This window comes from Osmerus eperlanus, chromosome 2, assembly GCF_963692335.1.
Source record: "Osmerus eperlanus chromosome 2, fOsmEpe2.1, whole genome shotgun sequence".
In the NCBI taxonomy this organism is placed as follows: Eukaryota; Metazoa; Chordata; class Actinopteri; order Osmeriformes; family Osmeridae; genus Osmerus; species Osmerus eperlanus.
The window spans coordinates 23,997,554-24,024,053 of record NC_085019.1 but is presented as its reverse complement, the minus strand read 5'-3'; the positions used below and the strand labels follow the sequence as shown (position 1 = coordinate 24,024,053).

The window sequence follows — 26,500 nt, the reverse complement described above, 5'->3', positions numbered from 1 at the left end:
TATATCACTTGCATAAGTGTAGTTATGGTCCTGGCGGATGTGGAAACCACTGAATCCGCAGAGGAAACTGCCGGTGTGAATGTACAGCATTCTGATCTGAAGTCCCCACTTTTACGCTGTCAAAAGAAGACGTGAGTGGAAGATGTAAAACGGTGACAGCGTTCATGCGATATGAACCAAGACATGAGGCATGCTTCAGGACTCCTAGGTGAGAGAGGAGGGAAGGAGGGAGAGACGGTGAGAGAGAGAGTGGGGGCGGGGTGTTTTTAAGCAGAGGGAGGTCATGGAAGAGCCCTTATATTTGAGTTCAGCAACAGTAGTAGGACTATGGGACAGTGAAGCAATGCCCTTTTAGGGATCATGGAAAGTTCTAGGCCCAGTTCCCTAGACATGGATTAAGCCAAGTCTTAAAGTAAGAAAACTTCAATGAAGATCTTGACTGAAGAGGGTTTTAGTCAAGGACTAGGTTTAATCCATGTCTGGGAAACTGAAAGTTTTGGCATGAATGTGATACAGAAATACAGAGATTTTCCAAAAGCTATTGATTTGGCGTTCTCCCCAATCAAGTTACCTTTCAGTTCCTGCATAATGTAAAGTGCCATGTGTGGAAGGAGCATGATTATTATTATGTTCACAGTTCTTAAATCCAAGAGATGGTGAGTGGATGAGAGTGAGATATTCCTGCACACTGAGGAGATACTGCCCACAGGTGAGGAGATACTGCTCACAGGTGAGGAGATACTGCTCACAGGTGAGGAGATACTGCCCACAGGTGAGGAGATACTGCCCACAGGTGAGGAGATACTGCTCACAGGTGAGGAAATACTGCCCACAGGTGAGGAGATACTGCCCACAGGTGAGGAGATACTGCTCACAGGTGAGGAGATACTGCTCACAGGTGAGGAGATACTGCCCACAGGTGAGGAGATACTGCCCACAGGTGAGGAGATACTGCTCACAGGTGAGGAGATACTGCCCACAGGTGAGGAGATACTGCTCACAGGTGAGGAGATACTGCTCACAGGTGAGGAGATACTGCTCACAGGTGAGGAGATACTGCCCACAGGTGAGGAGATACTGCCCACAGGTGAGGAGATACTGCCCACAGGTGAGGAGATACTGCTCACAGGTGAGGAGATACTGCTCACTGAGGAGATACAACAGATCTGTTCTCTCGGAAAAGGAAACTTTTATAAATCGCATCTCATGATTTTGATGTTTCACAATCACCACAGAAGTAGAAATAAACAGTATTTGCTCTATATCTCCACTTCACAAGAAGCATGTCATCTATGACATCTAGCAAACTATTTAACTCATAAAAACACACTTTTACTTTGAAGCCTGTGTCCCTTGCAAGGACATTCAACTGCCTTAAACTAGTCAGCTTTAAGCTACAGTACTATCCTTCTGCACTGGTTATTTTTGATTAAATATTGTGTGATTGCGTTTCATATAGTGACATATAAGACCTTGTCCTTCTGTATTTTTACCTTTATAAGATCATGTAAAGATATTAATATGTGGTATTTGCACATGACAGCATTAATGGATTGCGTTGATGAAACGATAACATGCTCAACAGCGCCATGTCATCAGGGGAGGCGAGCAGGGAACTACAGCTCCTAGCAGATGCAGTCATAACAATAAGGACGACGATACTAATGATAATGGTAACAATTCTTCTCTTATCAGTAGCTGTATTCCAGACCCATTTAAAGTTTAAAAATTGTTGTAAGAACAATCAGTATTAAAACGGCTGTTAGCATATCTCTCCAGTCCCAGTGATTTGGGTGTTAGTCCCTCACATCCTCAGAAGGTTCTGTAGAGAGAGCGCAGTTTGTGGAAGGAGATGGGGGGGGGGGGTTGGTTGGGGAAGAGGGAGATTTGGCAGTTTGTCCTCCTCCCCTCTCCTTTTCTGTCTCTCGTTCGGACAGAGAACATTAGGACAGTTGTAGAACAGTTGTTTCAATATCCAAGAAGTCTTTCAGAGTAAATTGATTAAATCTTCAGAGAAGTTCTGTTTTCAGTGTCGTGTAACATGTTTCCTTGACGACCGAAAGTCCTCTTTTGTGTACTGTTAAGTCTAGGATCCAAACATAGTGTATACTGTATATTTAAGGTGTCCCATTGATTCTAACACAAACATAGACGGATGCTTGTGGGTATGCATGAGTGCATGTGCGCGCACTGTTGTTTCCATAGTGATATGTTTGTGTGTGTTGTTGTGTGTGTGTGTGTGTGTGTGTGTGTATGCGTGTCTATGTGAGTTTTCATTTTCTATGCTGTTGGTCTGGGCACTTATTTTTGCTACAGATGTGTAATACAGTGACCAGTCTGTATATACAGGTATGCCGTTATAAGACTTGAGATTATCAAGAAGCTAGAGAAAAATACAATGCTGAAGGTCCTGGTGACCAGGCCGCACTGGGAGCAGCACCCTCTCAACAGGGAAGCACAGTCATCCAGACAGGACTGGCCCTGTTCTCAGAGAAAGAGCCCTCTCTGTAACATCTCTTACAGATCCACCAGTGATCTCTGTAACATCTCTTACAGATCCACCAGTGATCTCTGTAACATCTCTTACAGATCCACCAGTGATCTCTGTAACATCTCTTACAGATCCACCAGTGATCTCTGTAAGATCTCTTACAGATCCACCAGTGATCTCTGTAACATCTCTTACAGATCCACCAGTGATCTCTGTAACATCTCTTACAGATCCACCAGTGATCTCTGTAACATCTCTTACAGATCCACCAGTGATCTCTGTAACATCTCTTACAGATCCACCAGTGATCTCTGTAACATCTCTTACAGATCCACCAGTGATCTCTGTAACATCTCTTACAGATCCACCAGTGATCTCTGTAAGATCTCTTACAGATCCACCAGTGATCTCTGTAACATCTCTTACAGATCCACCAGTGATCTCTGTAAGATCTCTTACAGATCCACCAGTGATGATAGATTTCTCTCTGTAACATCTCTTACAGATCCACCAGTGATGATAGATTTCTCTCTGTAACATCTCTTACAGATCCACCAGTGATCTCTGTAAGATCTCTTACAGATCCACCAGTGATGATAGATTTCTCTGTAAGATCTCTTACAGATCCACCAGTGATGATAGATTTCTCTCTGTAAGATCATGTACAGATCCACCAGTGACAATAGATTTATCTCTGTAAGATCTCTTCTCTCTCTCCTCCTCCTCCTCCCTCCCTCCCTCCCCTCCTCCCTCCTCCCCCCCTCCCCCCAGGAGCGAGAACTCAAACAAGATGGCTTCTAGAAAAAGAACAAAAACAAGCGTTAACAAGAACTATTCTCCTCATGACTCAGCAACATGGAAAGCTGCCCAGCTGAATAAAGTAACACTCTTCTTCAGATGGTAGGTCTTAACTTATTTGGCTCAGTTTTCACACTTTTTTTGCTGTCAGTATAATATGTTTTGCCTCAGTCTCTACTGTCTGTTTTCATAGTGTGTACTGTTTGCAGGGAAGAGTATTATTGTGTGTGTGTATGTGCGTGCGTGCATGTGTGTGAGTGGGTGGGGTTGTGTGTGTGTATGTGGAGGGTGTGTGTGTATGTGGAGGATGTGTGTGTATGTGGAGGGTGTGTGTGTAGGTGGAGGGTGTGTGTGTAGGTGGAGGGTGTGTGTGTAGGTGGAGGGTGTGTGTGTAGGTGGAGGGTGTGTGTGTTTCCATGGATCGTCAGCCCTTCTCCACCCCCCTGCTCTCGTCTCCACCCCCCTGCTCTCGTCTCCACCCCCCTGCTCACGTCTCCACCCCCCTGCTCTCGTCTCCACCCCCCTGCTCTCGTCTCCACCCCCCTGCTCACGTCTCCACCCCCCTGCTCACGTCTCCACCCCCCTGCTCACGTCTCCACCCCCCTGCTCTCGTCTCCACCCCCCTGCTCTCGTCTCCACCCCCCTGCTCTCGTCTCCACCCCCCTGCTCTCGTCTCCACCCCCCTGCTCTCGTCTCCACCCCCCTGCTCACGTCTTCACCCCCCTGCTCACGTCTCCACCCCCCTGCTCACGTCTTCACCCCCCTGCTCACGTCTCCACCCCCCTGCTCTCGTCTCCACCCCCCTGCTCTCGTCTCCACCCCCCTGCTCACGTCTCCACCCCCCTGCTCACGTCTTCACCCCCCTGCTCACGTCTCCACCCCCCTGCTCTCGTCTCCACCCCCCTGCTCTCGTCTCCACCCCCCTGCTCTCGTCTCCACCCCCCTGCTCACGTCTCCACCCCCCTGCTCTCGTCTCCACCCCCCTGCTCACGTCTCCACCCCCCTGCTCTCGTCTCCACCCCCCTGCTCTCGTCTCCACCCCCCTGCTCACGTCTCCACCCCCCTGCTCACGTCTCCACCCCCCTGCTCTCGTCTCCACCCCCCTGCTCACGTCTCCACCCCCCTGCTCTCGTCTCCACCCCCCTGCTCTCGTCTCCACCCCCCTGCTCTCGTCTCCACCCCCCTGCTCACGTCTTCACCCCCCTGCTCTCGTCTCCACCCCCCTGCTCTCGTCTCCACCCCCCTGCTCTCGTCTCCACCCCCCTGCTCACGTCTTCACCCCCCTGCTCACGTCTCCCCAGTGATGTTCCCCCTCCTCCCCCCCCCCACCCCCAGAAAGTTTAGTCTCTTCCTCATTTGTTGTGTGAAGTCACCACAGGATAGCAGCAGTTGTGTCCTCTTCCCTCATTGACTCCATCCCCCCTTCTCTCTCTCTCTCTCTCTCTCTCTCTCTCTCTCTCTCTCTCTCTCTCTCTCTCTCTCTCTCTCTCTCTCTCTCTCTCTCTCTCTCTCTCTCTCTCTCTCTCTCTCTCTCTCTCTCTCTCTCTCTCTCTCTCTCTCTCTCTCTCTCTGCCTCTTCAGCTGCGGCTCTCGTCATCCCTCCTCCTCTCTATCCGTCCGTTCCGGGGTGACAGGGCGGAGATGGGGAAGGGGCTGCTAGAAACCCTTGGGATAAAACAAGAGCGGAGACAGAACGTTCAGCGCGGGAGCCAATCACGGCGTGAACGTTCAGCGCGGGAGCCAATCACGGCGTGAGCGTTCAGCGCGGGAGCCAATCACGGAGGCCGGTCCGCCTCAGCGTTCATGCTGCCTGAGGGTCATGCGTTCAGGGAGAGGGACCATCACAGGGTTAGAAACACGACGGGGAGGGTTTAAGTTTTGCGCCGTCGGGGGTCGGTGAGTGTGGTCTCGGTCCTACCTGTCCATCACCCTCCTGAGGGCGCGCTCGATGTTCATGCGGTGGCCCACTCTGGTCACACCCAGGTCCAGGTAGTCCTCCTTGGTGAGCGAGGGCAGGTGTGTGCCGTCGATCTCGTTGTCCAGGAAACGCTCCCTGTGCTCCCCTAGGTTCAGGTAGCCCAGCCAATCAGCCACGTCGTATTTCGTCCAGTAGGGCAGCGGCTTGGAGGCAAAAGGCTTGGTGGGCGACGGGGGAGGGAGGTGGGGGTAGCTCAGGCAGGGGGGAGGGGGGAGGGGGTGGAGGGGCGGGGGGGACGTCCCGGACAGGAAGTGGGTGGGGGACAGTGAACGGGACACCACCAGAGAGGAGCTGGGGGGAGGAGGGGCGCCCGAGGGGGCGAAGAGGGGAGGGGAGGGGGAGAAGTAGGGGTCCCCCAAGGGGTTGGCGGGGGAAGGAGGGGTGACGGAGCCGCGGAGCTCGTACAGGCTGCTGTAGAAGGGCGTGGTGGGCAGGAGAGGCAGGGACGAGGGGCGAGGGGGGCCCACCTTGGGCCTCTCCGAGGGGGAGATGAGGGGGCTGGGGGCCCGGCGGCGCTGGAGGTGGTGCGACTCGGCCTTCCTGGACTCCCGACTGGGGATGAACTGGAACTCCAGGGCTTTGGTGCGGTAGACCGGGCGGTGTTTGGGGGAGGTGGGGTAGGGGGAGTAGGATGGGGACAGGGGCGAGTGGGAGCGGGGGGGCTGGGGGGCCACGGGGGGCTGGGGGGACGGGGAGCGGGTCCAGTTGGGGTACTGGGAGGTGGGGGTGGGGGAGGGGGAGAGGGCGGGCTGGGAGTGGGACACGGGGGAGGGGGACTGTGAGCGAGCAGAGGGAGGACTCAGAGCAGATGTGTCTTCGGAGAACCTGCAGAGGAGAACAGGCAGTTATATCTCATGGACAGAGACGAGAGGCTGTCTGACTGTACACACACACACCCTGCACCCTGAGAAGCTGTCTGACTGTACACACACACACCCTGCACCCTGAGAAGCTGTCTGACTGTACACACACACACCCTGCACCCTGAGAAGCTGTCTGACTGTACACACACACACCCTGCACCCTGAGAAGCTGTCTGACTGTACACACACACACCCTGCACCCTGAGAAGCTGTCTGACTGTACACACACACACCCTGCACCCTGAGAAGCTGTCTGACTGTACACACACACACCCTGCACCCTGAGAAGCTCTTCATCAAACATTTCCACCCACAATTTACCAGCTGTTGGCAGTTCTGAGATGATGGATCAGTTAAGATGATAGATATCGCACTGTTAACAATTTCAGGATATTATGCGAGAGAGGGAGTAAATCTGCAGTCTTTATGAAATGCTGAGTAGAGTTAAAACTGACCCCCTTTTCCTCTCTTACTGTCGGAAAACCCCCCCGGTGTAAATTCAAGATGGTGTCCATGTTTTATGTTTGGTGTGACGGATGGTGGAGATGGAAAGACGAGAGAGAAGTGGCATTACCTGTTTCTGCTGGGCGAAAGACAGACGTGGGATGGAGGAGAAGCAGAAGATATCAAACAAGTTCACACAGTGTAGACGGCACACCATGACCAAACACTACACTGCCGGGATCGAACGACCGGCACATTCATCACCACACCATTCACACCTCCACTCCTTTCACACACAGGTGAAACAAGCACAAGTGCTGAACATCATGGACGAGTACAAAACCGACACAAGCGTGGCGCCACTAGGAAGCATCTCTATCCCAGGCTGCATGTCTGGCTGTGTACCTGTGTCTGCCGAGGGGTCGCTGGCTGCTCCAGTTCTCCTTCCCTCTCTGCTGCAGCTTGCTGTTGAGCTCAGTGATGATGCTGGGCTTCATGCTGGAGGCCGGCGGGTACACCTTCCTCCCCTCCAGGTAGGCCTGCCCCCCTCCCTCGCTGCCCCCCTGGCTGTCCCCCCACAGAGGCTTCACCTCAGGGGTGCGGGGGCGCTCCAGGTAGGGGGAGGCGGGCCTCCCCAAGTTCTGTCTGTCTCTCATTCTGTAGCCGTCCCTTACTCCCTCATCCTCGTCCTCCCCCTCCTCGTCCTCCCCCTCCTCCTCGTCCTCCTCCCTGCGCCTGTGGGAGAGGAAGGAGGGCGGGGCGGTGCTGGTCTGCCTGCGGAGGTCTGTCTGCCGGCCGCCCTCCCTGAAGCGCTGGCTCTTGGGGTACGTGGAGGCGGTGGCGTTGTGCATCTCAAACGTCTGTCCGTCCAGGTAGCTCATGTACGACTCCAGGAGATCCCCCTGTCCTGTCCTGTCTCCTCCCCCTCCTCCCGCTCTCTCCTGCCTGTCCCCGGCCCCGGCCCCGGCCCCGCTCAGGGCCAGGATGCGGTCCAGGTGGTGGTCGCTGCTACTGCGGCTGTCCAGCTCCTCGATGCCAGAGTCCACCACCGTCTCCTGGGACTCCCCTGTCTTGCCGGCCGGAGGGTGGTGCGCCCCCCTGGGGGCGGAGGTGGTGGTGGAGGAGGAGCCGCGGAGGGGGGTGGAGGACGAGGGGGTGCTGCGGTAAGCCGGAGGAGGTGCGACGGAGTGGGGGGGAGGGGTGGGGGAAGAGCGGCCAGGGTTGGGGGTGCTGTTGTAGAGGTGGTGGGAGTGGGATAGGAGGAAGGGTCTGTGATAGGAGGTGGGGGGAGGCGGGGGGGAGACGGAGGGGGGAGGCGGGGGTCCTGTCAGAGAGGTGGGTTGGAGGTTGGAGGGGGAGTGCGGGGGCTGGGGGTTAGGGGAGGTTAGGGAGGGGGAGGGGGCCGACTGGGTGAGGTTGGCCACCTCGCTGTCGTAGGAGGTGAGGCTGGAGGCGGTGGAGTCCCCCGCCTGGGGGGAGGGCTGGGGCGGGTAAGACCCCGGGAACGCTTCTCTGTGGGAGGGCGGCGGGGGCGGGGGGGGGAGGGGGCGGGGGCGGGGCGGCCGGCTGGCGCTGCTGGCGCGGGTACCCTGAGGTCCCCGCAAGGCCTCTGTCGAAGCTGTTAGCAAACTGTAGAGGAGGGGGCAGAGGGTCCGCGTAGACAAACTCATCATCCGCATCGACCGAGGGGGCCGGAGGGGGGAGGACCATCATTCCACTCCCCCCCGACCCCCCTCCCCCCTGAGTGTGGGGGGGGGCGGGGGCTGTAGACGGGGGGGATGGAGGGGTGAGGGACAGGACGTAGGAGCCTGCATCGCTCTCCATCCTCAGGAAGGAGGGGCGGCGAGGCTGCTGGGAGGGGGGCTGGGCGGGGGCTGGCTGCTCCACCTTCCTGCTGTACCCCTCCCTCTCCCTGGACCTGTCCCTCTCCCTGGACCTGTCTCTCTCCCTCTCCTTGTGGCTGGGCTGGTAGTGGTGGGTGTGAACGGTCTTGTCTTCGGAAAACCTTACCCTCAGCCCCTCCCTCGCCCCTCCGCCCTCCCTCTCCCGCTCCCCCACGCCCGCTTCCTCCCCCCAGACCCCCCCGGCCCCCCGCAGGATCCTGGGCGAGGGTGGGCGGCCCACGGTGGGCGTGGTGGCGGCCAGCGAGGAGGAGGTGACCAGGTAGGAGGAGCTGGACCCGGCCATGGAGGAGGCGGGCGGGGCAGAGGTGGAGGAGGGAAACGCCCCCACGCTGGACATCTGCCGGCTGAAGTGAGGCTCCGCCCCTCTCTCCCTCCTCATCCGCCCGTCGTCCCTCAGCGCTCGCTCCCTGGCGGCCAGGGCCAGGCCCAGGGGGGACGAGGGGTCCAGGACCTTACCTGTCAGAGGGTGGATGAAGGTGGTGGCGGATGAGGGCTGCCGGCCTGCCCCGGACGCTGGGGCGGAGCCCACCCCCGCGCCGTAGAAGTCGGGGGGCACGGACTTGGGCTGGTAGTCGGGGGCGGGGGAGGAGTACTCGGGCAGGCCGAAGGCAGGGGGCATGCTGCGAGTGTGGTGGATGAAGGTGTCTCCGGAGAACATGCCCTCGTCGATGGACTTGGAGGGGCGCAGGCGAGGGGGGGGAACCCCGGACTGGGCACTCAGCTGCTGGGAGGCCTGCATCCTGGACCCCCCTCCTGCTCCCCCACCTCCTCCTCCTTCCCCCGGCCCCAACTCCTCCTCGGCAGACATGAAGAAGGAGGCGCTCCTCCGGCGGGCCTCGTGGAAGCGTTCTCGATCGCGTCGAGCCGCGCCCACGATGGCGGCGCCGAACTGGCTGGTGAAGTCCAGGTTCTCCTGGGAGCGCAGCGAGGGGGGCGGGGGGGCGGGAACAGATGGGGGGGCAGGGGGCTGGGGGGCCGGGGTGGACGGAGGGGGTCCGTGGGGGGTCTTGGCCCCCTCGGTCTCCCCGGCTGAGGGGTGCTCTGCCTCCACGCTGCTGCCCTGGCTGCTGCGGCCGCTGCTGCTGGTGGAGGGGGCCTTGACGATGATAGTCGGAATGGGGATGGAGCTCTTTTCCATGGGCACCTTCCCCCCCACGGTGCCCTGGCCCCCTCGCAGGTCCTCCACCTTTGACTGCTTCACCAGGGGGCCCTTGCCCCTCCGGGCCCCCCCTTTGGGAGCCCCCCCGGCCCCCCGCACTGGCTGCTGGGCCTGGTTCTGGGAGCCCAGCTGTTGCTGCTGGGGCGTCGCTGCGGTAACGCCGGAGGGGGGGACGGCATTGCTGTGGCCCCTCCTCATCCCGCCGGACTTAGCCCCGCCCCCGGCAGGGTCCCCCGGGGGGTAGCCCCCCTTCCTGGAGGCGGTCCTGCTCTGGGCGGAGGCGTGCGAGTAGTTGGGCGCGTGCTCCGGCCCTCCCCCGCCACCGGGGGCAGCGTTGGGCCCCCCAGCCCTCTCCTGGCCCCCCTGGGTGAAGTGGACGGACTGGGAGTAGAGCTGGTAGTGGGCGGAGCTGGAGGTGGAGGTGGACACGGAGGGCTGCTGGGAAGACTTGCCCCGCCAGCCCAGTGGGGGGGCGGAGGAGAAGGGGGGGTCGGGGGGGGCGGTGGTGGGAGGCGGGGGGATGTCGTCTGGGCCGGGGACAGAGAGGCTGCGAGCGAACTTCACGGACGGAGGATTGAGGTACTGCTTCTCCTCTTCAGGCACCCCTGAGATACACAGATACCCCAGAGAGGGAGAGGAAGGGGGAGGGGGAGAGAAAAAGGGAGAGAGAGATGGAGAGAGAGGGGAGAGAAAGAAGAGACATTGAGGTACAGAAGCATGAATGACAGAGGAGTACAGTCAGATATCTACTGTGAAGAACAGGAAGTCTTAACTACAGCACATGAGAGCTGGTGACCAGATGGCTGCTTCCTGGTCATCCTGCCCTCCCATTGGTCAGTTAGACGGTGGTTTGTCCTGTCGCAACTATCACTGTGGGTCAAGGGTCATCTGAAGACATTCTGTGTTTTCTCTGTAGACCACCAGCAAGACACTCTTCTAACTCTAGCAACAGATCAAGATAAATGGGGTTTGGGGCCGGACAGGCAGACAGACAGACAGACAGACAGACAGGCAGACAGACACACAGGCAGGCATGCAGACAGACATGCAGACAGACATGCTGACAGACAGACAGACAGGCAGGCAGACAGGCAGACATGCAGGCAGACATGCAGACATACAGGCAGACATGCAGACAGACATGCAGACAGACAGACAGACATGCAGACAGACATGCAGACAGACAGACAGACAGACAGACAGACATGCAGGCAGGCAGGCAGGCAGGCAGGCAGGCAGGCAGGCAGGCAGGCAGACTCACCAATGGATTTCTGTCTCAGCATCCCATGAGGAGGGGCATGGCCTGATACGTACTGGGAGCGATCGTAGCCAAGCCCCGCCCCTGACGACACCATCCCCATCCCTGATTGGTCGTAACTTGGCTGTACAGTGAATACAAGGTGAGACAGAGGACAGGAAACCAGCTTTAGGAGGATGGTATAGTTTAACTGAGTCATAACACTACAGATGGCAGGTCAATGCATTACAATCATTACATTATTCATGCCCCAGCCAGTGAGCATAATGGCTTTTTTGGAGCAGTGCAGTGCTGTAGTTGGGTAGTTAAATAAGAAGCTGTTTGTGCTAGTGTTTAATCAAACTCTCCCTAAACTGTGCATCGCGTAAATGTGAGGGTGTTACCATAGGAACACAACTGGACAAACTGTTCCTCTCAACCTTGTGACAGGTGAATCGCACCAGTGAACACAAGCGCAACACACACACACACACAGATACACACACACATAGATACACACACACACAGATACACATATATACACACAAACACACAGATATGGACTCAAGTACACACACACACACAGATGCAGGGCTCTCTGACCACACCCACCTCGTTGCTGTAAAGGCCCCGCCCCCTGTCTCGTTTAGGAGCTTGAGCCCGAGACCCCTCGTTGGTGCTGATTGTCTGCTGAGCAGCTGCAAGGATCTCATCTAGTTTATCTGAGGGGGGAGGGGGCGGGGGGGGAGGGAGAGATGGAAGGGAGGGGGGGGAGGGCAGGCTGTTGTTTGATGCGCAGTCTGAGAAGATCTACTGTAAACATTCTTACTCTGAGAAGATCTACTGTAAACATTCTTACTCTGAGAAGATCTACTGTAAACATTCTTACTCTGGGAAGATCTACTGTAAACATTCTTAGTGTAAGAGGATCTACTGTAAACATTCTTACTCAGAGCCATCTGATAAACTGTCCTCTTCTTCTCTGTAACTTGTGAAGATTCAAATTCTGAGGAGACACATAAGAGAGAAGTGTAAGTGAGTGAATAAGTAGATCTGAAATAACTAGATCTCTATAAACTACAAGATCTAAATAACTAGATATCTATAATCTATAATAATGATGTCTCACCTGATTTTTTTTTCCAAGGGGTAGCAGCTTAAAGGGAGATGAAATGATACTTAAGATTTTGTACATGAGCAACTGCAATCTCCTCAACACAGTGAATAACAACCATATATGCCAATGAGTTGTCTCTGCCCTCCATGCTTCCAACTGATATAGAAACCAGACACCCACACACATAGCAGTCCTTTCAATAAGACGAGAAACACGCGCACAGAAACCTACATCAATACTACATGCAACATGCAAATGCATGTACCCGGGCACACACACACACACATTAACACACACGCACGCGCACACACGAGCACACACACACACACACATTAACACAAGAGCACACACACACGCGCACACACGAGCACACACACTCAAGCACACACGCGCACACACGAGCACACACACACACACGCACAGTCTGAAGATGTGTCTCACCTCTCTCCACTGCATCAGGCAGGAGGAGCAGAGAGGAGGAAGCTCAGAGTTAGTGGTTAAAACATGCAGAAACACAGGGAGAGATCCCCTCTAACTATGGACTGACACACAGGGAGAGATCACCTCTAACTATGGACTGACACAGGGAGAGATCCCCTCTAACTATGGACTGACACACAGGGAGAGATCACCTCTAACTATGGACTGACACAGGGAGAGATCCCCTCTAACTATGGACTGACACAGGGAGAGATCCCCTCTAACTATGGACTGACACAGGGAGAGATCCCCTCTAACTATGGACTGACACAGGGAGAGATCCCCTCTAACTATGGACTGACACAGGGAGAGATCCCCTCTAACTATGGACTGACACAGGGAGAGATCCCCTCTAACTATGGACTGACACAGGGAGAGATCCCCTCTAACTATGGATGGATATATCCAGATATATATTATTATATATATCAGATATATCCATATTATTATGGATATTCAGAGCTTTGCTTTACTGGGTCCAACAGCCCTTCATACCTAAAACACAGGGGCTGTTTGTGTAGAGTGTGGAGTGGTTGTAATTGAGATGACAATGGCATTTCACATTTTATTGTTTTGCATTGTTTACCCAAACTGATTATCTCTTCCTTGAGAGAAACTAATTATTCTGTTTCTTCGTTCTAACTATTATGCTTTGGTTGAGGGTTCAGTGTTCCTCTGCGCCAGTAATGGAAGTTTCAGTTATCTTGGAGAGAGATTAGGAGGTAGTGAGGGGGGTATTGTCTAGTTGCATCTTCCATTAGGATGCGTGAGGGAACAGGGTTTAACAAGCTTATACATAAGTGAAGAGCTTGAAACTGTGGAGCAAGTATGAACCAGTATTCTCCTCAACAACTTCCTAATTATTTTAAATTATGTCATTGTTTAGATACGACAGGACTGTAAAACCTTAATGATGAAATGAGGCGGGGTGGTATATGATAATCATGTTCCTGCTTTCTCTGAACTGCAGTGTGACCTGCTGTACGAGCTGGTACCTGCTGTACGAGCTGGTACCTGCTGTACGAGCTGGTACCTGCTGTACGAGCTGGTACCCTGCTGTACGAGCTGGTACCTGCTGTACGAGGTGGTACCCTGCTGTACGAGCTGGTACCCTGCTGTACGAGCTGGTACCTGCTGTACGAGGTGGTACCCTGCTGTACGAGCTGGTACCTGCTGTACGAGGTGGTAGATGCTGTACGAGGTGGTACCCTGCTGTATGAGCTGGTACCTGCTGTACGAGCTGGTACCTGCTGTACGAGGTGGTACCCTGCTGTATGAGCTGGTACCCTGCTGTACGAGCTGGTACCTACTGTACGAGGTGGTACCCTGCTGTACGAGCTGGTACCCTGCTGTATGAGCTGGTACCTGCTGTACGAGGTGGTACCTGCTGTACGAGGTGGTACCCTGCTGTACGAGCTGGTACCCTGCTGTATGAGCTGGTACCCTGCTGTACGAGCTGGTACCCTGCTGTACGAGCTGGTGAGATGTCAGGATGTTTGTCTTGTGTGTTGGTGAAGGTCTATTATAATATTGTATTGGCTGGCGTCATTGAGTAGATTACGGAAGTATGAAAGTATTAATTTCCTAGGTCTGCATCAGGGTGTGGTAATGTGGTGTCTATGTCGGGGTGCAAAGTTAAATTGGGTAAACGAGGGGAGGGGGGGTGGTCACTGGTTTACAGGTGTGGGTGGGGTCAGGTTTAGGTTGTGCCTGTGGGGGGTGGGGGGGGTCTGGGTGCTCATGCTGTCTCAGAGGGCTGGGGAGGGCTGGCTCAGACAGAGGAGGTGGGCAAGAGAGACCAGAGAGGGACCAGACAGACCAGAGAGACCAGAGAGACCAGAGAGCCCAGAGGGACCAGAGAGAGACCAGAGTGAGACCACAGAGACCAGAGAGAGACCAGACAGACCAGAGAGAGGCCAGAAAGACCAAAGAGATCAGAGGGACCAGAGAGACCAGAGAAACCAGAGTCTGGACGTTGAGCCCCAGAGCACCTGTCTCTCCTCATAAATCATCCCTCCTCACTGAGCATGCTCAGCACAGACAGCAGCAGCCGCCACAATCTCCCTCCGAGCGACGCCCACCCCCCTGCAGTGTTACCTTGGCAACACAAACTCTCCGGGGTGAGTCTCTGAAGAGGAGAGCCTGTGCGGGGCGGAGGGCGGTGTGGGGGGTTAGAGCTGGGGGCTAGGGCTGCAGGGGGCACAGGGGTTGAAGGGGGTGGGCAGGGCGACAGGGCGGTGTGGGGGGTTAGAGCTGGGGGCTAGGGGTGCAGGGGGCACAGGGGTTGAAGGGGGTGGGCAGGGCGACAGGGCGGAGAGTGGGAGGGGTCAGGAGGTGGATTACCTGTAGTGGGGGTGCTGGAAGTGACAGTGTGGAACCTCTGAAAGAGCAGTGAAATGCATTGAGACCGTCATCTATGGTTGCCCCCCCCCCCCCCTCTGGCCCTCTGCCTCTACTCCTGCCTGTACTTCTGCCTCTACTCCTGCCTGTACTTCTGCCTCTACTCCTGCCTGTACTTCTGCCTCTACTCCTGCCTGTACTTCTGCCTCTACTCCTGCCTGTACTTCTGCCTCTACTCCTGCCTGTACTTCTGCCTCTACTCCTGCCTGTACTTCTGCCTCTACTCCTGCCTGTACTTCTGCCTCTACTCCTGCCTGTACTTCTGCCTCTACTCCTGCCTGTACTTCTGCCTCTACTCCTGCCTGTACTTCTGCCTCCACTCCTGCCTGTACTTCTGCCTCTACTCCTGCCTGTACTTCTGCCTCTACTCCTGCCTGTACTTCTGCCTCCACTCCTGCCTGTACTTCTGCCTCTACTCCTGCCTCAAGTCCAAGCTCTCTGCCTGGTTACTACCAGTATCCTCCCCTCTCCCCCAGCAGTCTTACCCATCTCCTCCAGCTCTGATGTCATAGACTTGGAGCGCAGGGCGATGGCCGGAGTGCTGAGTCTCTTGCTCTGCTGAGGGACTGTTGGAAAAAGAGTAAAGGAAAAAGAGTAAAGTCATCATCATCATCCTCATCCTCATCCTCACCTCATCCTCACCTCATCCTAACCTCATCCTCACCTCATCCTCACCTCATCCTAACATCCCTTCAACAACTCCTCCTCCTCCTTATCATCATCTTCATCGTTCCTATGACTCTGAACTTTGTCTTACCTTTCTTTCTGGAGCCTTCTTCCATGTCGGGATTGCGGGTCACCATGACAAACCTTAACCATGAGGCTGTTGCCGCCCTGTCTGATCATGTTGACCACCTGCCTGTGGCCCACCTTCACCACGTTCTGACCATTCACCTGGAGAGAGGGGCGAGAGAGGGGGGGGAGAGGGGGGCGGGGAGGGGGAGAGTGTGGGGGGGAGAGAGTGTGAGACAGAGAAAGGGAGAGACAGAGAGAGAGACATAGAGAGAATGAGAGAGAGAGAGAGAGGGTAGGGAAAAAGACAGATAGTGAGAGGGAGAGACAGAGAGAGAGACAGAGAGAGAGACAGAGAAAGAGAGAGAGACAGAGAGAGAGACAGAGAAAGAGAGAGACAGAGAGAGAGACAGAGAAAGAGAGAGAGACAGAGAGAAAGAGAGAGAGAAAGAGAGAGTGACAGAGAAATAGAGATACAGAGAGAGAGAGAGAGGTACAGCAGAGTAAGGCGTAGTAGTGGGTTGAGACGGCATGTACAGCACAGTTCCTGGCTTGCGCCAGCCTCAAGACCTCACAGACCTCAATGAGGAAGTCCCCCATCCGCAGACCAGCCCTCCAGGCCACACCTCCCTCATCCACAGACTCCAGGTACTGCAGCGCAGGGAAGGCCGGGGTGGGGGTGAACTCCTCAATGGGGGTCTGGGCTGCAGACAGAGACACAGGGTCAGGGGTCAGGGGTCAGGGGTCAGGGTCACGCTGGGCCGAAGCACGTTTCCTCACCCTTGGCCCCTCGCAGGACGAAGCCAAACCCCTCGCTGTCTCTTTTCTGCAGAAGAACTGTCTTCTCCTTTATGATGTAGTCACTAGGAGAGAGGGGAGAGAGTCACTAGGAGAGAGGGGAGGGGAGAGAGTCACTAGGAAAGAGGGGAGAGAGTCACTAGGAGAGAGGGAGAGAGTCACTAGGAGAGAGGGGAGGGGGAAAGAGGGGAGAGAGAGGATCGAGAGAGTCACTAGGAGAGAGGAGGAAAGAGAGGAGGAGAGAGAGAGTCAGCAAGGTTAGGAGGATGAGGAGAGAGGAGGAGAGAGGAGGAGAGAGGAGGAGAGAGGAGGAGAGAGGAGTAGAGAGAGAGTCAGCAAGGTTAGGAGGATGAGGAGAGAGGAGGAGAGAGGAGGAGAGAGGAGGAGAGAGGTAGTAGAGAGAGAGTCAGCAAGGTTAGGAGATGAGGAGGAGAGGAGGAGAGAGGAGTAGAGAGAGAGAGAGAGAGAGAGAGAGAGAGAGAGAGAGAGAGTCAGCAAGGTTAGGAGGATGAGGAGAGAGGAGAGAGAGGAGGAGAGAGAGAGAGAGAGAGAGAGAGAGAGAGTCAGCAAGGTTAGGAGGATGAGGAGAGAGGAGGAGAGGAGGAGAGAGGAGAGAGGAGAGAGAGGGAGAGAGAGAGAGGAGAGAGAGAGAGAGAGAGAGAGAGAGAGAGAGAGAGAGAGAGAGAGAGAGAGAGAGAGTCAGCAAGGTTAGGAGGATGAGGAGAGAGGAGGAGAGAGGAGGAGAGAGAGAGTCAGCAAGGTTAGGAGGATGATGAGAGGAGGAGAGAGGAGAGAGAGAGAGAGAGTCAGCAAGGTTAGGAGGATGAGGAGAGGATGACAGGTAGGATGGAATAGGAGGAGAGAGGGAGAGAGAGGAGGAGAGAGGAGGAGAGAGAGAGTCAGCAAGGTTAGGAGGATGAGGACAGAGGAGGATGAGAGGAGGAGAGAGGAGGAGAGAGGAGGAGAGAGGAGGAGAGAGGAGGAGAGAGAGAGTCAGCAAGGTTAGGAGGATGAGGAGAGGAGGAGAGAGGAGAGAGAGAGAGAGAGAGAGTCAGCAAGGTTAGGAGGATGAGGACAGAGGAGGAGAGAGGAGGAGAGAGGAGGAGAGAGAGAGTCAGCAAGGTTAGGAGGATGAGGAGAGAGGAGGAGAGAGGAGGAGAGAGAGAGAGTCAGCAAGGTTAGGAGGATGAGGAGAGAGGAGGAGAGAGGAGGAGAGAGAGAGTCAGCAAGGTTAGGAGGATGAGGAGAGAGGAGGAGAGAGGAGTAGAGAGGAGAGAGAGAGAGAGAGAGAGAGAGAGAGAGAGAGAGAGTCAGCAAGGTTAGGAGGATGAGGAGAGAGGAGGAGAGAGGAGGAGAGAGGAGGAGAGAGAGAGAGTCAGCAAGGTTAGGAGGATGAGGAGAGAGGAGGAGAGAGGAGAGGAGAGAGGAGGAGAGAAGAGGAGAGAGGAGTAGAGAGGAGGAGAGAGAGAGTCAGCAAGGTTAGGAGGATGAGGAGAGAGGAGAAGAGAGGAGAGAGAGAGTCAGCAAGGTTAGGAGGATGAGGAGAGGAGGAGAGAGGAGAGAGAGAGAGAGAGTCAGCAAGGTTAGGAGGATGAGGACAGAGGAGGAGAGAGGAGGAGAGAGGAGGAGAGAGGAGGAGAGAGAGAGTCAGCAAGGTTAGGAGGATGAGGACAGAGGAGGAGAGAGGAGGAGAGAGGAGGAGAGAGGAGGAGAGAGGAGGAGAGAGGAGAGAGAGAGTCAGCAAGGTTAGGAGGATGAGGAGAGGAGGAGAGAGGAGAGAGAGAGAGAGAGAGAGTCAGCAAGGTTAGGAGGATGAGGACAGAGGAGGAGAGAGGAGGAGAGAGGAGGAGAGGAGAGAGTCAGCAAGGTTAGGAGGATGAGGAGAGAGGAGGAGAGAGGAGGAGAGAGAGAGAGTCAGCAAGGTTAGGAGGATGAGGAGAGAGGAGGAAGAGAGGAGGAGAGAGAGAGTCAGCAAGGTTAGGAGGATGAGGAGAGAGGAGGAGAGAGGAGTAGAGAGGAGGAGAGAGAGAGAGAGAGAGAGAGAGAGAGAGAGTCAGCAAGGTTAGGAGGATGAGGAGAGAGGAGGAGAGAGGAGGAGAGAGGAGGAGAGAGAGAGTCAGCAAGGTTAGGAGGATGAGGAGAGAGGAGGAGAGAGGAGGAGAGAGGAGGAGAGAAGAGGAGAGAGGAGTAGAGAGGAGGAGAGAGAGAGTCAGCAAGGTTAGGAGGATGAGGAGAGAGGAGGAGAGAGGAGAGAGAGAGTCAGCAAGGTTAGGAGGATGAGGAGAGAGGAGGAGAGAGGTGGAGAGGAGGAGGAGAGGAGTAGAGAGGAGGAGAGAGGAGTCAGCAAGGTTAGGAGGATGAGGAGAGAGGAGGAGAGAGAGAGAGAGAGTCAGCAAGGTAGGAGGATGAGGAGAGAGGAGGAGAGAGGAGGAGAGAGAGAGAGAGAGTCAGCAAGGTTAGGAGGATGAGGAGAGAGGAGGAGAGAGGAGGAGAGAGGAGGAGAGAGAGAGAGAGAGAGAGAGAGGAGGAGAGAGAGAGAGAGAGTCAGCAAGGTTAGGAGGATGAGGAGAGAGGAGGAGAGAGGAGGAGAGAGGAGGAGAGAGGAGGAGAGAGGAGGAGAGAGGAGGAGAGAGAGAGTCAGCAAGGTTAGGAGGATGAGGACAGAGGAGGAGAGAGGAGGAGAGAGGAGGAGAGAGAGAGTCAGCAAGGTTAGGAGGATGAGGACAGAGGAGGAGAGAGGAGGAGAGAGAGAGAGAGTCAGCAAGGTTAGGAGGATGAGGAGAGAGGAGGAGGAGAGAGGAGGAGAGAGGAGGAGAGAGAGAGTCAGCAAGGTTCGGAGGATGAGGAGAGGAACGATGACTCGCCGAGTGAGAGAGAAGAACACATTGGGGAAAGAAACGAGAGAGAGAAAAGATGAAGGGAAAGAGGAGAGAGAGACAGAGCGAGGGGAGGGAAGAGGGCGTTCACCCCTGCACATTCACACTGCACCAGGAGGGAGACTTAGTCCTCAGTCAGGGGGTGGGGGAGGAGAGGGGAAGGGTGGGGGAGGAGAGGGGAAAGGTGGGGGAGGAGAGGGGAAAGGTGGGGGAGGAGAGGGGAAAGGTGGGGGAGGAAGAGGGGAAGGGTGGGGGAGGAGAGGGGAAGGGTGGGGGAGGAGAGGGGAAAGGTGGGGGAGGAGAGGGGAAGGGTGGGGGAGGAGAGGGGAAGGGTGGGGGAGGAGAGGGGAAGGGTGGGGGAGGAGAGGGGAAAGGTGGGGGAGGAGAGGGGAAGGGTGGGGGAGGAGAGGGGAAGGGTGGGGGAGGAGAGGGGAAAGGTGGGGGAGGAGAGGGGAAGGGTGGGGGAGGAGAGGGGAAGGGTGGGGGAGGAGAGGGGAAGGGTGGGGGAGGAGAGGGGAAAGGTGGGGGAGGAGAGGGGAAAGGGTGGGGGAGGAGAGGGGAAGGGTGGGGAAGGGTGGGGGAGGAGTGGGGGTGGGGGGGATCAGAGGCCTGCTGGAATGAGGAGGATGTTTGAAGATGTTTTAAACCTGTGAATGAAACCACACCCTCTTGCCCCCGAACGTCCTGTCTTCCTACTACCTGTGTCCTCTTTCCGAAGTCAGCTGTCAGATGGTGCTGTAAGTGTGTGTGTGAGTGAGTGTGTGTGTGTGTGTGTGTGCGTGCGTGCATGTGAGTGATTGAGTGTGTGCTTGTGTGTTTGTGCGTGTATATGTGCGTGTGTGCATGCATGTGTGCGTGTGCATGAGTGTGTGCATGTGCATAAATGTGCATGTGTGTGTGTGTATATGTGCATGTGTGTGTGTCACAGGGAGAGGCAGGTAAGATGGCGCTGGACTTAGCCCTGCTGCCCAAAGATGCTGAGAACCTCTCTCACAAGATGCTATATATGATAGTGGTGGTTGCCTCAGCAACAGCAGAAACTGGACTGAGGGAGTTTGTGTAGGCCCAAGCTTGAGACCAACGTATGCAAAGCTTGGCCATCTAATGACATGGAATTAGTCATCGACAGAAGAAAATCACATTCTTCATATGTAGAGTCAATATAGAGAGAAAATGGCAAATAGGTTATGTTTGTCCGCTTTGCAGAAATAGCCTCATGAATAAATAAGCTATAATGAGCAAGAGAAACTAATGATTCCAGTTGCTATCACCAAACTACATGAGGGAGCTGGCATGAGAGGGTTCCCAGAAGGGACGCTGCACGTTGGAGCTGACTCCTCTGTTTGGTGCATCGAGGGTCTCGTCGAGACAACTTCCTGACCACTGGCCATCACATGGACATTCAGTTTTTGACTCTTTCTGTGGGTCAGTCTAGCTACACAGCCAGCCAGATAGCGAGATAGCCTGCCAGCTAGCCAACCAGTCTCCATAGTAACACAGCTACTGTAACTACAGCTAGCCAGCCAGCCAGCCAGCTAGCCAGCCAGAGTATCCATAGTAACACAGCTACTGTAACTACAGCTAGCCAGCCAGCCAGCCAGCTAGCCAGCCAGAGTCTCCATAGTAACACAGCTACTGTAACTACAGCTAGCCAGCCAGTCAGCAAGTCAGCCAGTGGCCTAGAGCTGTATTGATACAGTCTCCACTGTAACATAGCTACTGTAACATAGCTACTGTAACCACATGCTGATAATCCCACTGTACACCTTTCAGTCCCAGCCCACTCCATCTGTTCATCCTCTCTCTCTCTCTCTCTCTCTCTCTCTCTCTCTCTCTCTCTCTCTCTCTCTCTCTCTCTCTCTCTCTCTCTCTGTGTCATTTAGCCAGCTAGCCAGGGGGTTGATCATTTAAACACCCCCGGGGTAACCCACCCTCAGGGTAACCCACCCCAGGGTAACCCACCCCCGGGGTAACAAGCTGGGCTGGAGACTCGACCATCACTAATGCTTCTCATCTCCTCCTTCCCTCCATTTTTACTCCCCAGCTGCTTCTTCAAATGTTCTCAGTGACTGAGTGTGCACACACACACAAACACCCGCATCCCCCTCCTCCTCCTGCTGCTGCACTCCTCTCCACTGTCATGGCAACTCACCAGGACACAGTTACTCCCCAACATGAGAGCATGGCCATCACAACCTGTCTCTGCCTTATGCGTGTGTGTATGTGTGCGTGTATGTGTGTGTGTGTTTGTGTGTGTGTAGAGTAAGTGTGAACAGTGCTGCTGAGAAACAGCATATGGCTCCACACAGACATGATATGACATGGTCCTAATTCTCCAGGCTCCAGCCAACGGATGCCTGTACTAACCCTAACTCCACTGTAACCCACTGTGATGTCACACACCCTGTCACCCACTGTGATGTCACCCACTGTGATGTCACTCACCCTGTAACCCACTGTGATGTCACTCACTCTGTCACCCACTGTGATGTCACCCACTGTGATGTCACCCACTGTGATGTCACAAACACTGTCACCCCACTGTGATGTCACTAGTCTCTCTCAAACACACATTTTAGATGCTTCTTTGAATCCAACAATTATATTACTGTCTTTAGGAAGTCATATGTGTCATAGAACACACACACACCACACACACATCTAACATGGAAAACCAACACAACAGCAGCATCTTGACAAGCTTGTCCCGATCACCCCGATCTGCCAGAAGGAGATGAGCTTTACATGACAAGCCGTGTCATGTTCTCTGCTTCCCTCAGCTGAGCCGTGTTCACACACACACACACACACACGCACACGCACACACACAGGATAGGTAAACACAACACAAAGCGCAGGTACACTATACACTAGATGACAACACAATAAAGATGCTAGTTACAGCTTGTTGCAGATTACTGTAAAAAATGCTCCCAGACGAACGCACAAACATCTAGACCTACACACGCACTAACAGAAAACACACACACGCACTATCAGAAAACACACACACGCACTAACAGAAAACACACACACGGACACACAGCATTGACATCCCTAGAACAGCAGCAATCACTCGTGTCAGTGCTGCTTCTGAAGGGAAGCATTCAGAGAGGCAGTCGGACATGAAGACACAGACATGCTGCTAACACACCGGACTTAACATCCTCATCATCCTCCTCTCACGCACACACACACCGACACACACTGAGGAGCAGGCTCAGGCATTGCAACACATCCCCTCTCCCCTCTCTATCAGTCCTCCTAATCACTCCATCCTGCCATCCACGCGCGAGTATCACTCTCCCCCCGGCATGCCTCTCGCCCCTTCCTCCTCTCCCCTCTCCCTCTCTCGCCATTCCTCCACCCCTCCGAGCCGTCGCAAACAAAAGCCGACCGTACCTGTAAATGAACCAGACGCTCCTATTGACGGGGCCTAGCGACGGCCAGGAAGAAGAGAGGGAGAGGGAGAGGGAGAGATCCTCTTCGTCGCATCCCCCCATTGCCATTTCCCCCTCCTCCTCCTCCTCCTCCTTCTCGTCTTCCAGCGAGAGAGCAGCTAGCGCGAGCCGCGCTAGGGGAGGAGAGGAGGAGGAGAGAGAGACGGAGAGAGAGGAGGAGAGAGAGGAGGAGAGAGAGGAGGAGAGAGAGAGAGACAGAAAGCGGGCCTAGCTCTCCCGGCCCCTTCATGCTTAAGACAGAGAAAGAGAGAGGGAGAGGGAGTGAGAGAGATGGAGATGGTTCACTGTGACTGCGACACAGAGAGAGAGAGAAGGAGTGTGGAGGGAGTGTGGTAGGGAGGGGGGAGGGGGAGCGAGGTGGTTTTGCATAAAAAGGAGAGAAATGAGGTAATTTTGAGAAAGGGGAGCAGGAGAGGTGAGGGGTGATTGGTTTGAAGAGCATTTGACTATTCCACACACAAGCCGAACATGAAGAGGCACACACACACAAACAGTACAATGAGCCCACAGACAAGCACAAGCCAGAATGGGCACACACAGACACAAGTACCTGTCTCTCAGACACACGCTGTCTTTCACTGATTTCTCATTCATAAAAGTGGCAGCATGCAGGTTGAGGGCAGGTGTGTGGTGTGGCCCTGCCTCTGCTGCCCTGCCTCTGCTGCCCTGCCTCTGCCGCCCTGCCTCTGCCGCCCTGCCTCTGCCGCCCTGCCTCTGCCGCCCTGCCTCTGCCGCCCTGCCTATGCTGCCCTGCACAGTCCCTCACGTCTGTTCTGAATCACCATCATTCTGCCTCTCTCAATGACCAAACATCATCCTTAACCACCCACATTACCCTCTCCTCATGGCCATGTAACACACACGCACACACATGCACACACATGCACACACACACTAACCCTCCCCTCTCTCCTGTTTCCTCTCACATTCTCTGTAAACAAAACGGAAGGCATGAATGAAAGGGTTAGCGAGGGACATGGGTGGAGGGAGACGCGTCAACGCACACAGGAAGAAGGAACAACCGCTGTGGATGAGCAGTGGAGGGAGGAGAGAGAGGAGAGAGGGAGAGAGGGAGAGAGAGGAGAGAGAGAGAGAGAGAGAGAGAGAGAGAGAGAGAGAGAGAGAGAGAGAGAGAGAGAGAGATGGGGGGAGAGAGGCTCTCTGAATATGCACTCACATCATCTCTGTCAGAACCTCTTCCGATGTCTGTCGATGTTGTCTTGTGTCGGCTGTCCCTCCCTCCTTCCCTCTCCCTCCTTCCCTCCTTCCTCCTTCTCTCTCTCTGCCTCTCTCTGCCTCCCTCCCAGTCATTCCCCCTCACCCTCTTCTCTCTCTGCTTTCGGTGCCTTTCCCTGCTGTCGTCCAGTCTCTCCTTCCCTCCCTCTCTTCTCCTCGCTTCTCTGCTGCATGTTGAGCTGTACTGCTGTGAATCTACTGTACAGTGTGTGTGGATGAGAGCAAGGGGGAGAGACAGGGTGGGGGAGGGGGGGTCAATGCTAACAGAAGGTGTGTGTGTGGTCATGTGTGTTTATGTTAATGTGTGTGTGCTTAAATGCATGTGTGTGTTTGTGTATGCGCATCTATACATTTACAAAAGAAAGCTCTTTGCTTTACATGTATACTGATGTGCATCTACAGCTACATTCCGGCTTTGCCAGAATGTGTTTGTGTGTTTGTGTTTTCATGTGTGTTTCTTTGCATGTATGAGTGTGTGAATGTGTTTGTGTGTGTGTGTGTGTGTGTGTGTGTGTGTGTGTGTGTGTGTGAGTTTGCCTCCTTGTCCCTATTTCACAGCCCGTTGCCCCAAAAGTGTTCCTTTGGCAGTAGGGGAGCAGCACCACAGACGGAAACTGAACACAGGAACATGACGTGGATAGGAGGAGAAGAGGAGAGGAAAGGAGGAGAGGAGAGGAGGAGAGGAAAGGAGGAGAGGAGGAGAGGAGGAGAGGAGGAGAGGAGAGGAGGAGAGGAGGAGAGGAGAGGAGGAGAGGAAGGGAAGGGAAGGGAGGAGGGGAGAGGAGGAGGGGTGAGGAGGAGAGGAGAGGAGGAGGGGTGATGAGGAGAGGTGAGGAGGAGAGGTGAGGAGGAGAGGTGAGGAGGAGGGGTGAGGAGGAGGGGTGAGGAGGAGGGGTGAGGAGGAGGGGTGAGGAGGAGAGGTGAGGAGGAGGGTGATGAGGAGGGGTGAGGAGGAGAGGTGAGGAGGAGAGGTGAGGAGGAGGGGTGAGGAGGAGAGGTGAGGAGGAGGGGTGAGGAGGAGGGGTGAGGAGGAGAGGTGAGGAGGAGGGGTGAGGAGGAGAGGTGAGGAGGAGGGGTGAGGAGGAGGGGTGAGGAGGAGAGGTGAGGAGGAGAGGTGAGGAGGAGGGGTTAGGAGGAGGGGTGAGGAGGAGAGGTGAGGAGGAGGGGTGAGGAGGAGGGGTGATGAGGAGAGGTGATGAGGAGAGGTGAGGAGGAGGGGTGAGGAGGAGGGGTGAGGAGGAGAGGTGAGGAGGAGGGGTGAGGAGGAAGGGTGAGGAGGAGGGGTGAGGATTGGAGAGAAGTGTGACAAGAGCGGGAGCTGGACGAGAGCGAAAACACATGGAAATACAGAGTGCTGTTTGCTATTTTCTCAGTTTTGTCACATATCGGCCAGTTTTGACAACAGAAAAATCTCCTTTGTCTCTTCTCCTCTATTCTCCTCATCCCCCTCTCCTCCTCTTCCCCTCTCCTGTCCTTCTCTTCTCATCCCCCTCATCTCCTTCTCCTCTCCTCTCCCCCTCTCCTCTCCTCCTCTCCATTCCTCTCCTTATCTCCTCACCCCCTCTCCTCTCTTCCTCTCCATTCCTCTCCTTATCTCCATCTCCTCACCCCCCCCTCCTCTCCTCTCCATTCCTCTCCTTATCTCCATATCCTCTCCCCCTCTCCTCCTCTTCTCATCCCCCTCTCCTTCCTTCTGGAGTGCCCTTCACTGCCTGACCTCCAGATGGAGACTCCACAGGGGAGAGAGGGTGATGGAGAGAAAATTAAAAAGTACAGGGGGGTTAGTGAAACGGTGATGAATAAAAAGAGAGAGGGAGGGATGGAGAGAGGGAGAGGCGCTGTGGCGTCGACGCCAAGAACAGAGAGATGAGAGCAGAGGCAGGGGAGGATGGTGGATGAATGGACACTTAGGGCTTTGAACCCCGTCAGAGGGAAGGTGGGGTGGAGGCAGAAACAGCAGACTGTTTAATCAGGACCTTGACAACATACCATGACATGTGTTGATTTCTCCATGGTGCAGGCGGATCTGGGTACAGTCACCGTGAACACGTTAGCCAGTGTATTCTGAATACAAGTTAATCTCTGGTACTTTCTTCCATGATGCATGTACTGCAGTGTGTGCACGCGTGTGTGTGTGTAGGGGAGAGAGAGAGTGTGCGCTAGTGAAGAGAGAGAGAAAAAGAGAGGGTATAGCAGAAAAGAAGAATGTATTATTTATGTAAATAATCCTCTTTGTTCAGGCCATGTCCAGTTATCTCACAAATGAGCCCATCTCCATGACTGATGCAGGTCCTCTGTCACTGGTCACCATAACAACCCTCTCTGTCACTGGTCACCATAACCAATGAGAAGCCAGTATGGAGCAGTCTGGGTAGGTGTACGCTGTGAGGAAGACCTCAAAGCAGCCAATCACAGTAGATCACCAACCAATCACAGTATCACCAACCAATCACAGTATCACCAACCAATCATAGTAGATCAACCAACCAGGTCACAGTATATCACTATGGAAGCAATTCAGTGACA

At 54.9% G+C, this 26,500-nt stretch overlaps 1 protein-coding gene and 1 long non-coding RNA gene across 2 annotated transcripts in view; both read right to left on the bottom strand.

The window, feature by feature from the left end:
• Positions 1-1,906: 1,906 nt before the first annotated feature.
• LOC134036933 (uncharacterized) lies at positions 1,907-3,086 on the bottom strand. The gene is made up of 2 exons (XR_009932470.1): positions 2,918-3,086; positions 1,907-2,536 (listed from the first exon to the last, which is right to left on the bottom strand). It is a non-coding gene; the product is annotated as an uncharacterized LOC134036933 (long non-coding RNA).
• A 1,640-nt stretch (positions 3,087-4,726) lies between these two features.
• The window catches only part of shank1 (SH3 and multiple ankyrin repeat domains 1), a 32,563-nt gene continuing 10,789 nt past the window's right edge, over positions 4,727-26,500 (bottom strand). Inside the window, 14 exon segments of the mRNA XM_062484185.1 lie at positions 4,727-4,954; positions 5,208-6,092; positions 6,980-8,118; positions 8,120-10,242; positions 10,899-11,019; positions 11,487-11,596; positions 11,824-11,880; positions 12,004-12,030; positions 12,433-12,441; positions 15,357-15,437; positions 15,629-15,677; positions 15,679-15,765; positions 16,183-16,307; positions 16,384-16,466. Of these exon segments, the coding sequence (XP_062340169.1) occupies positions 4,867-4,954; positions 5,208-6,092; positions 6,980-8,118; positions 8,120-10,242; positions 10,899-11,019; positions 11,487-11,596; positions 11,824-11,880; positions 12,004-12,030; positions 12,433-12,441; positions 15,357-15,437; positions 15,629-15,677; positions 15,679-15,765; positions 16,183-16,307; positions 16,384-16,466 (4,984 nt within the window). The 3' untranslated portion in view covers positions 4,727-4,866.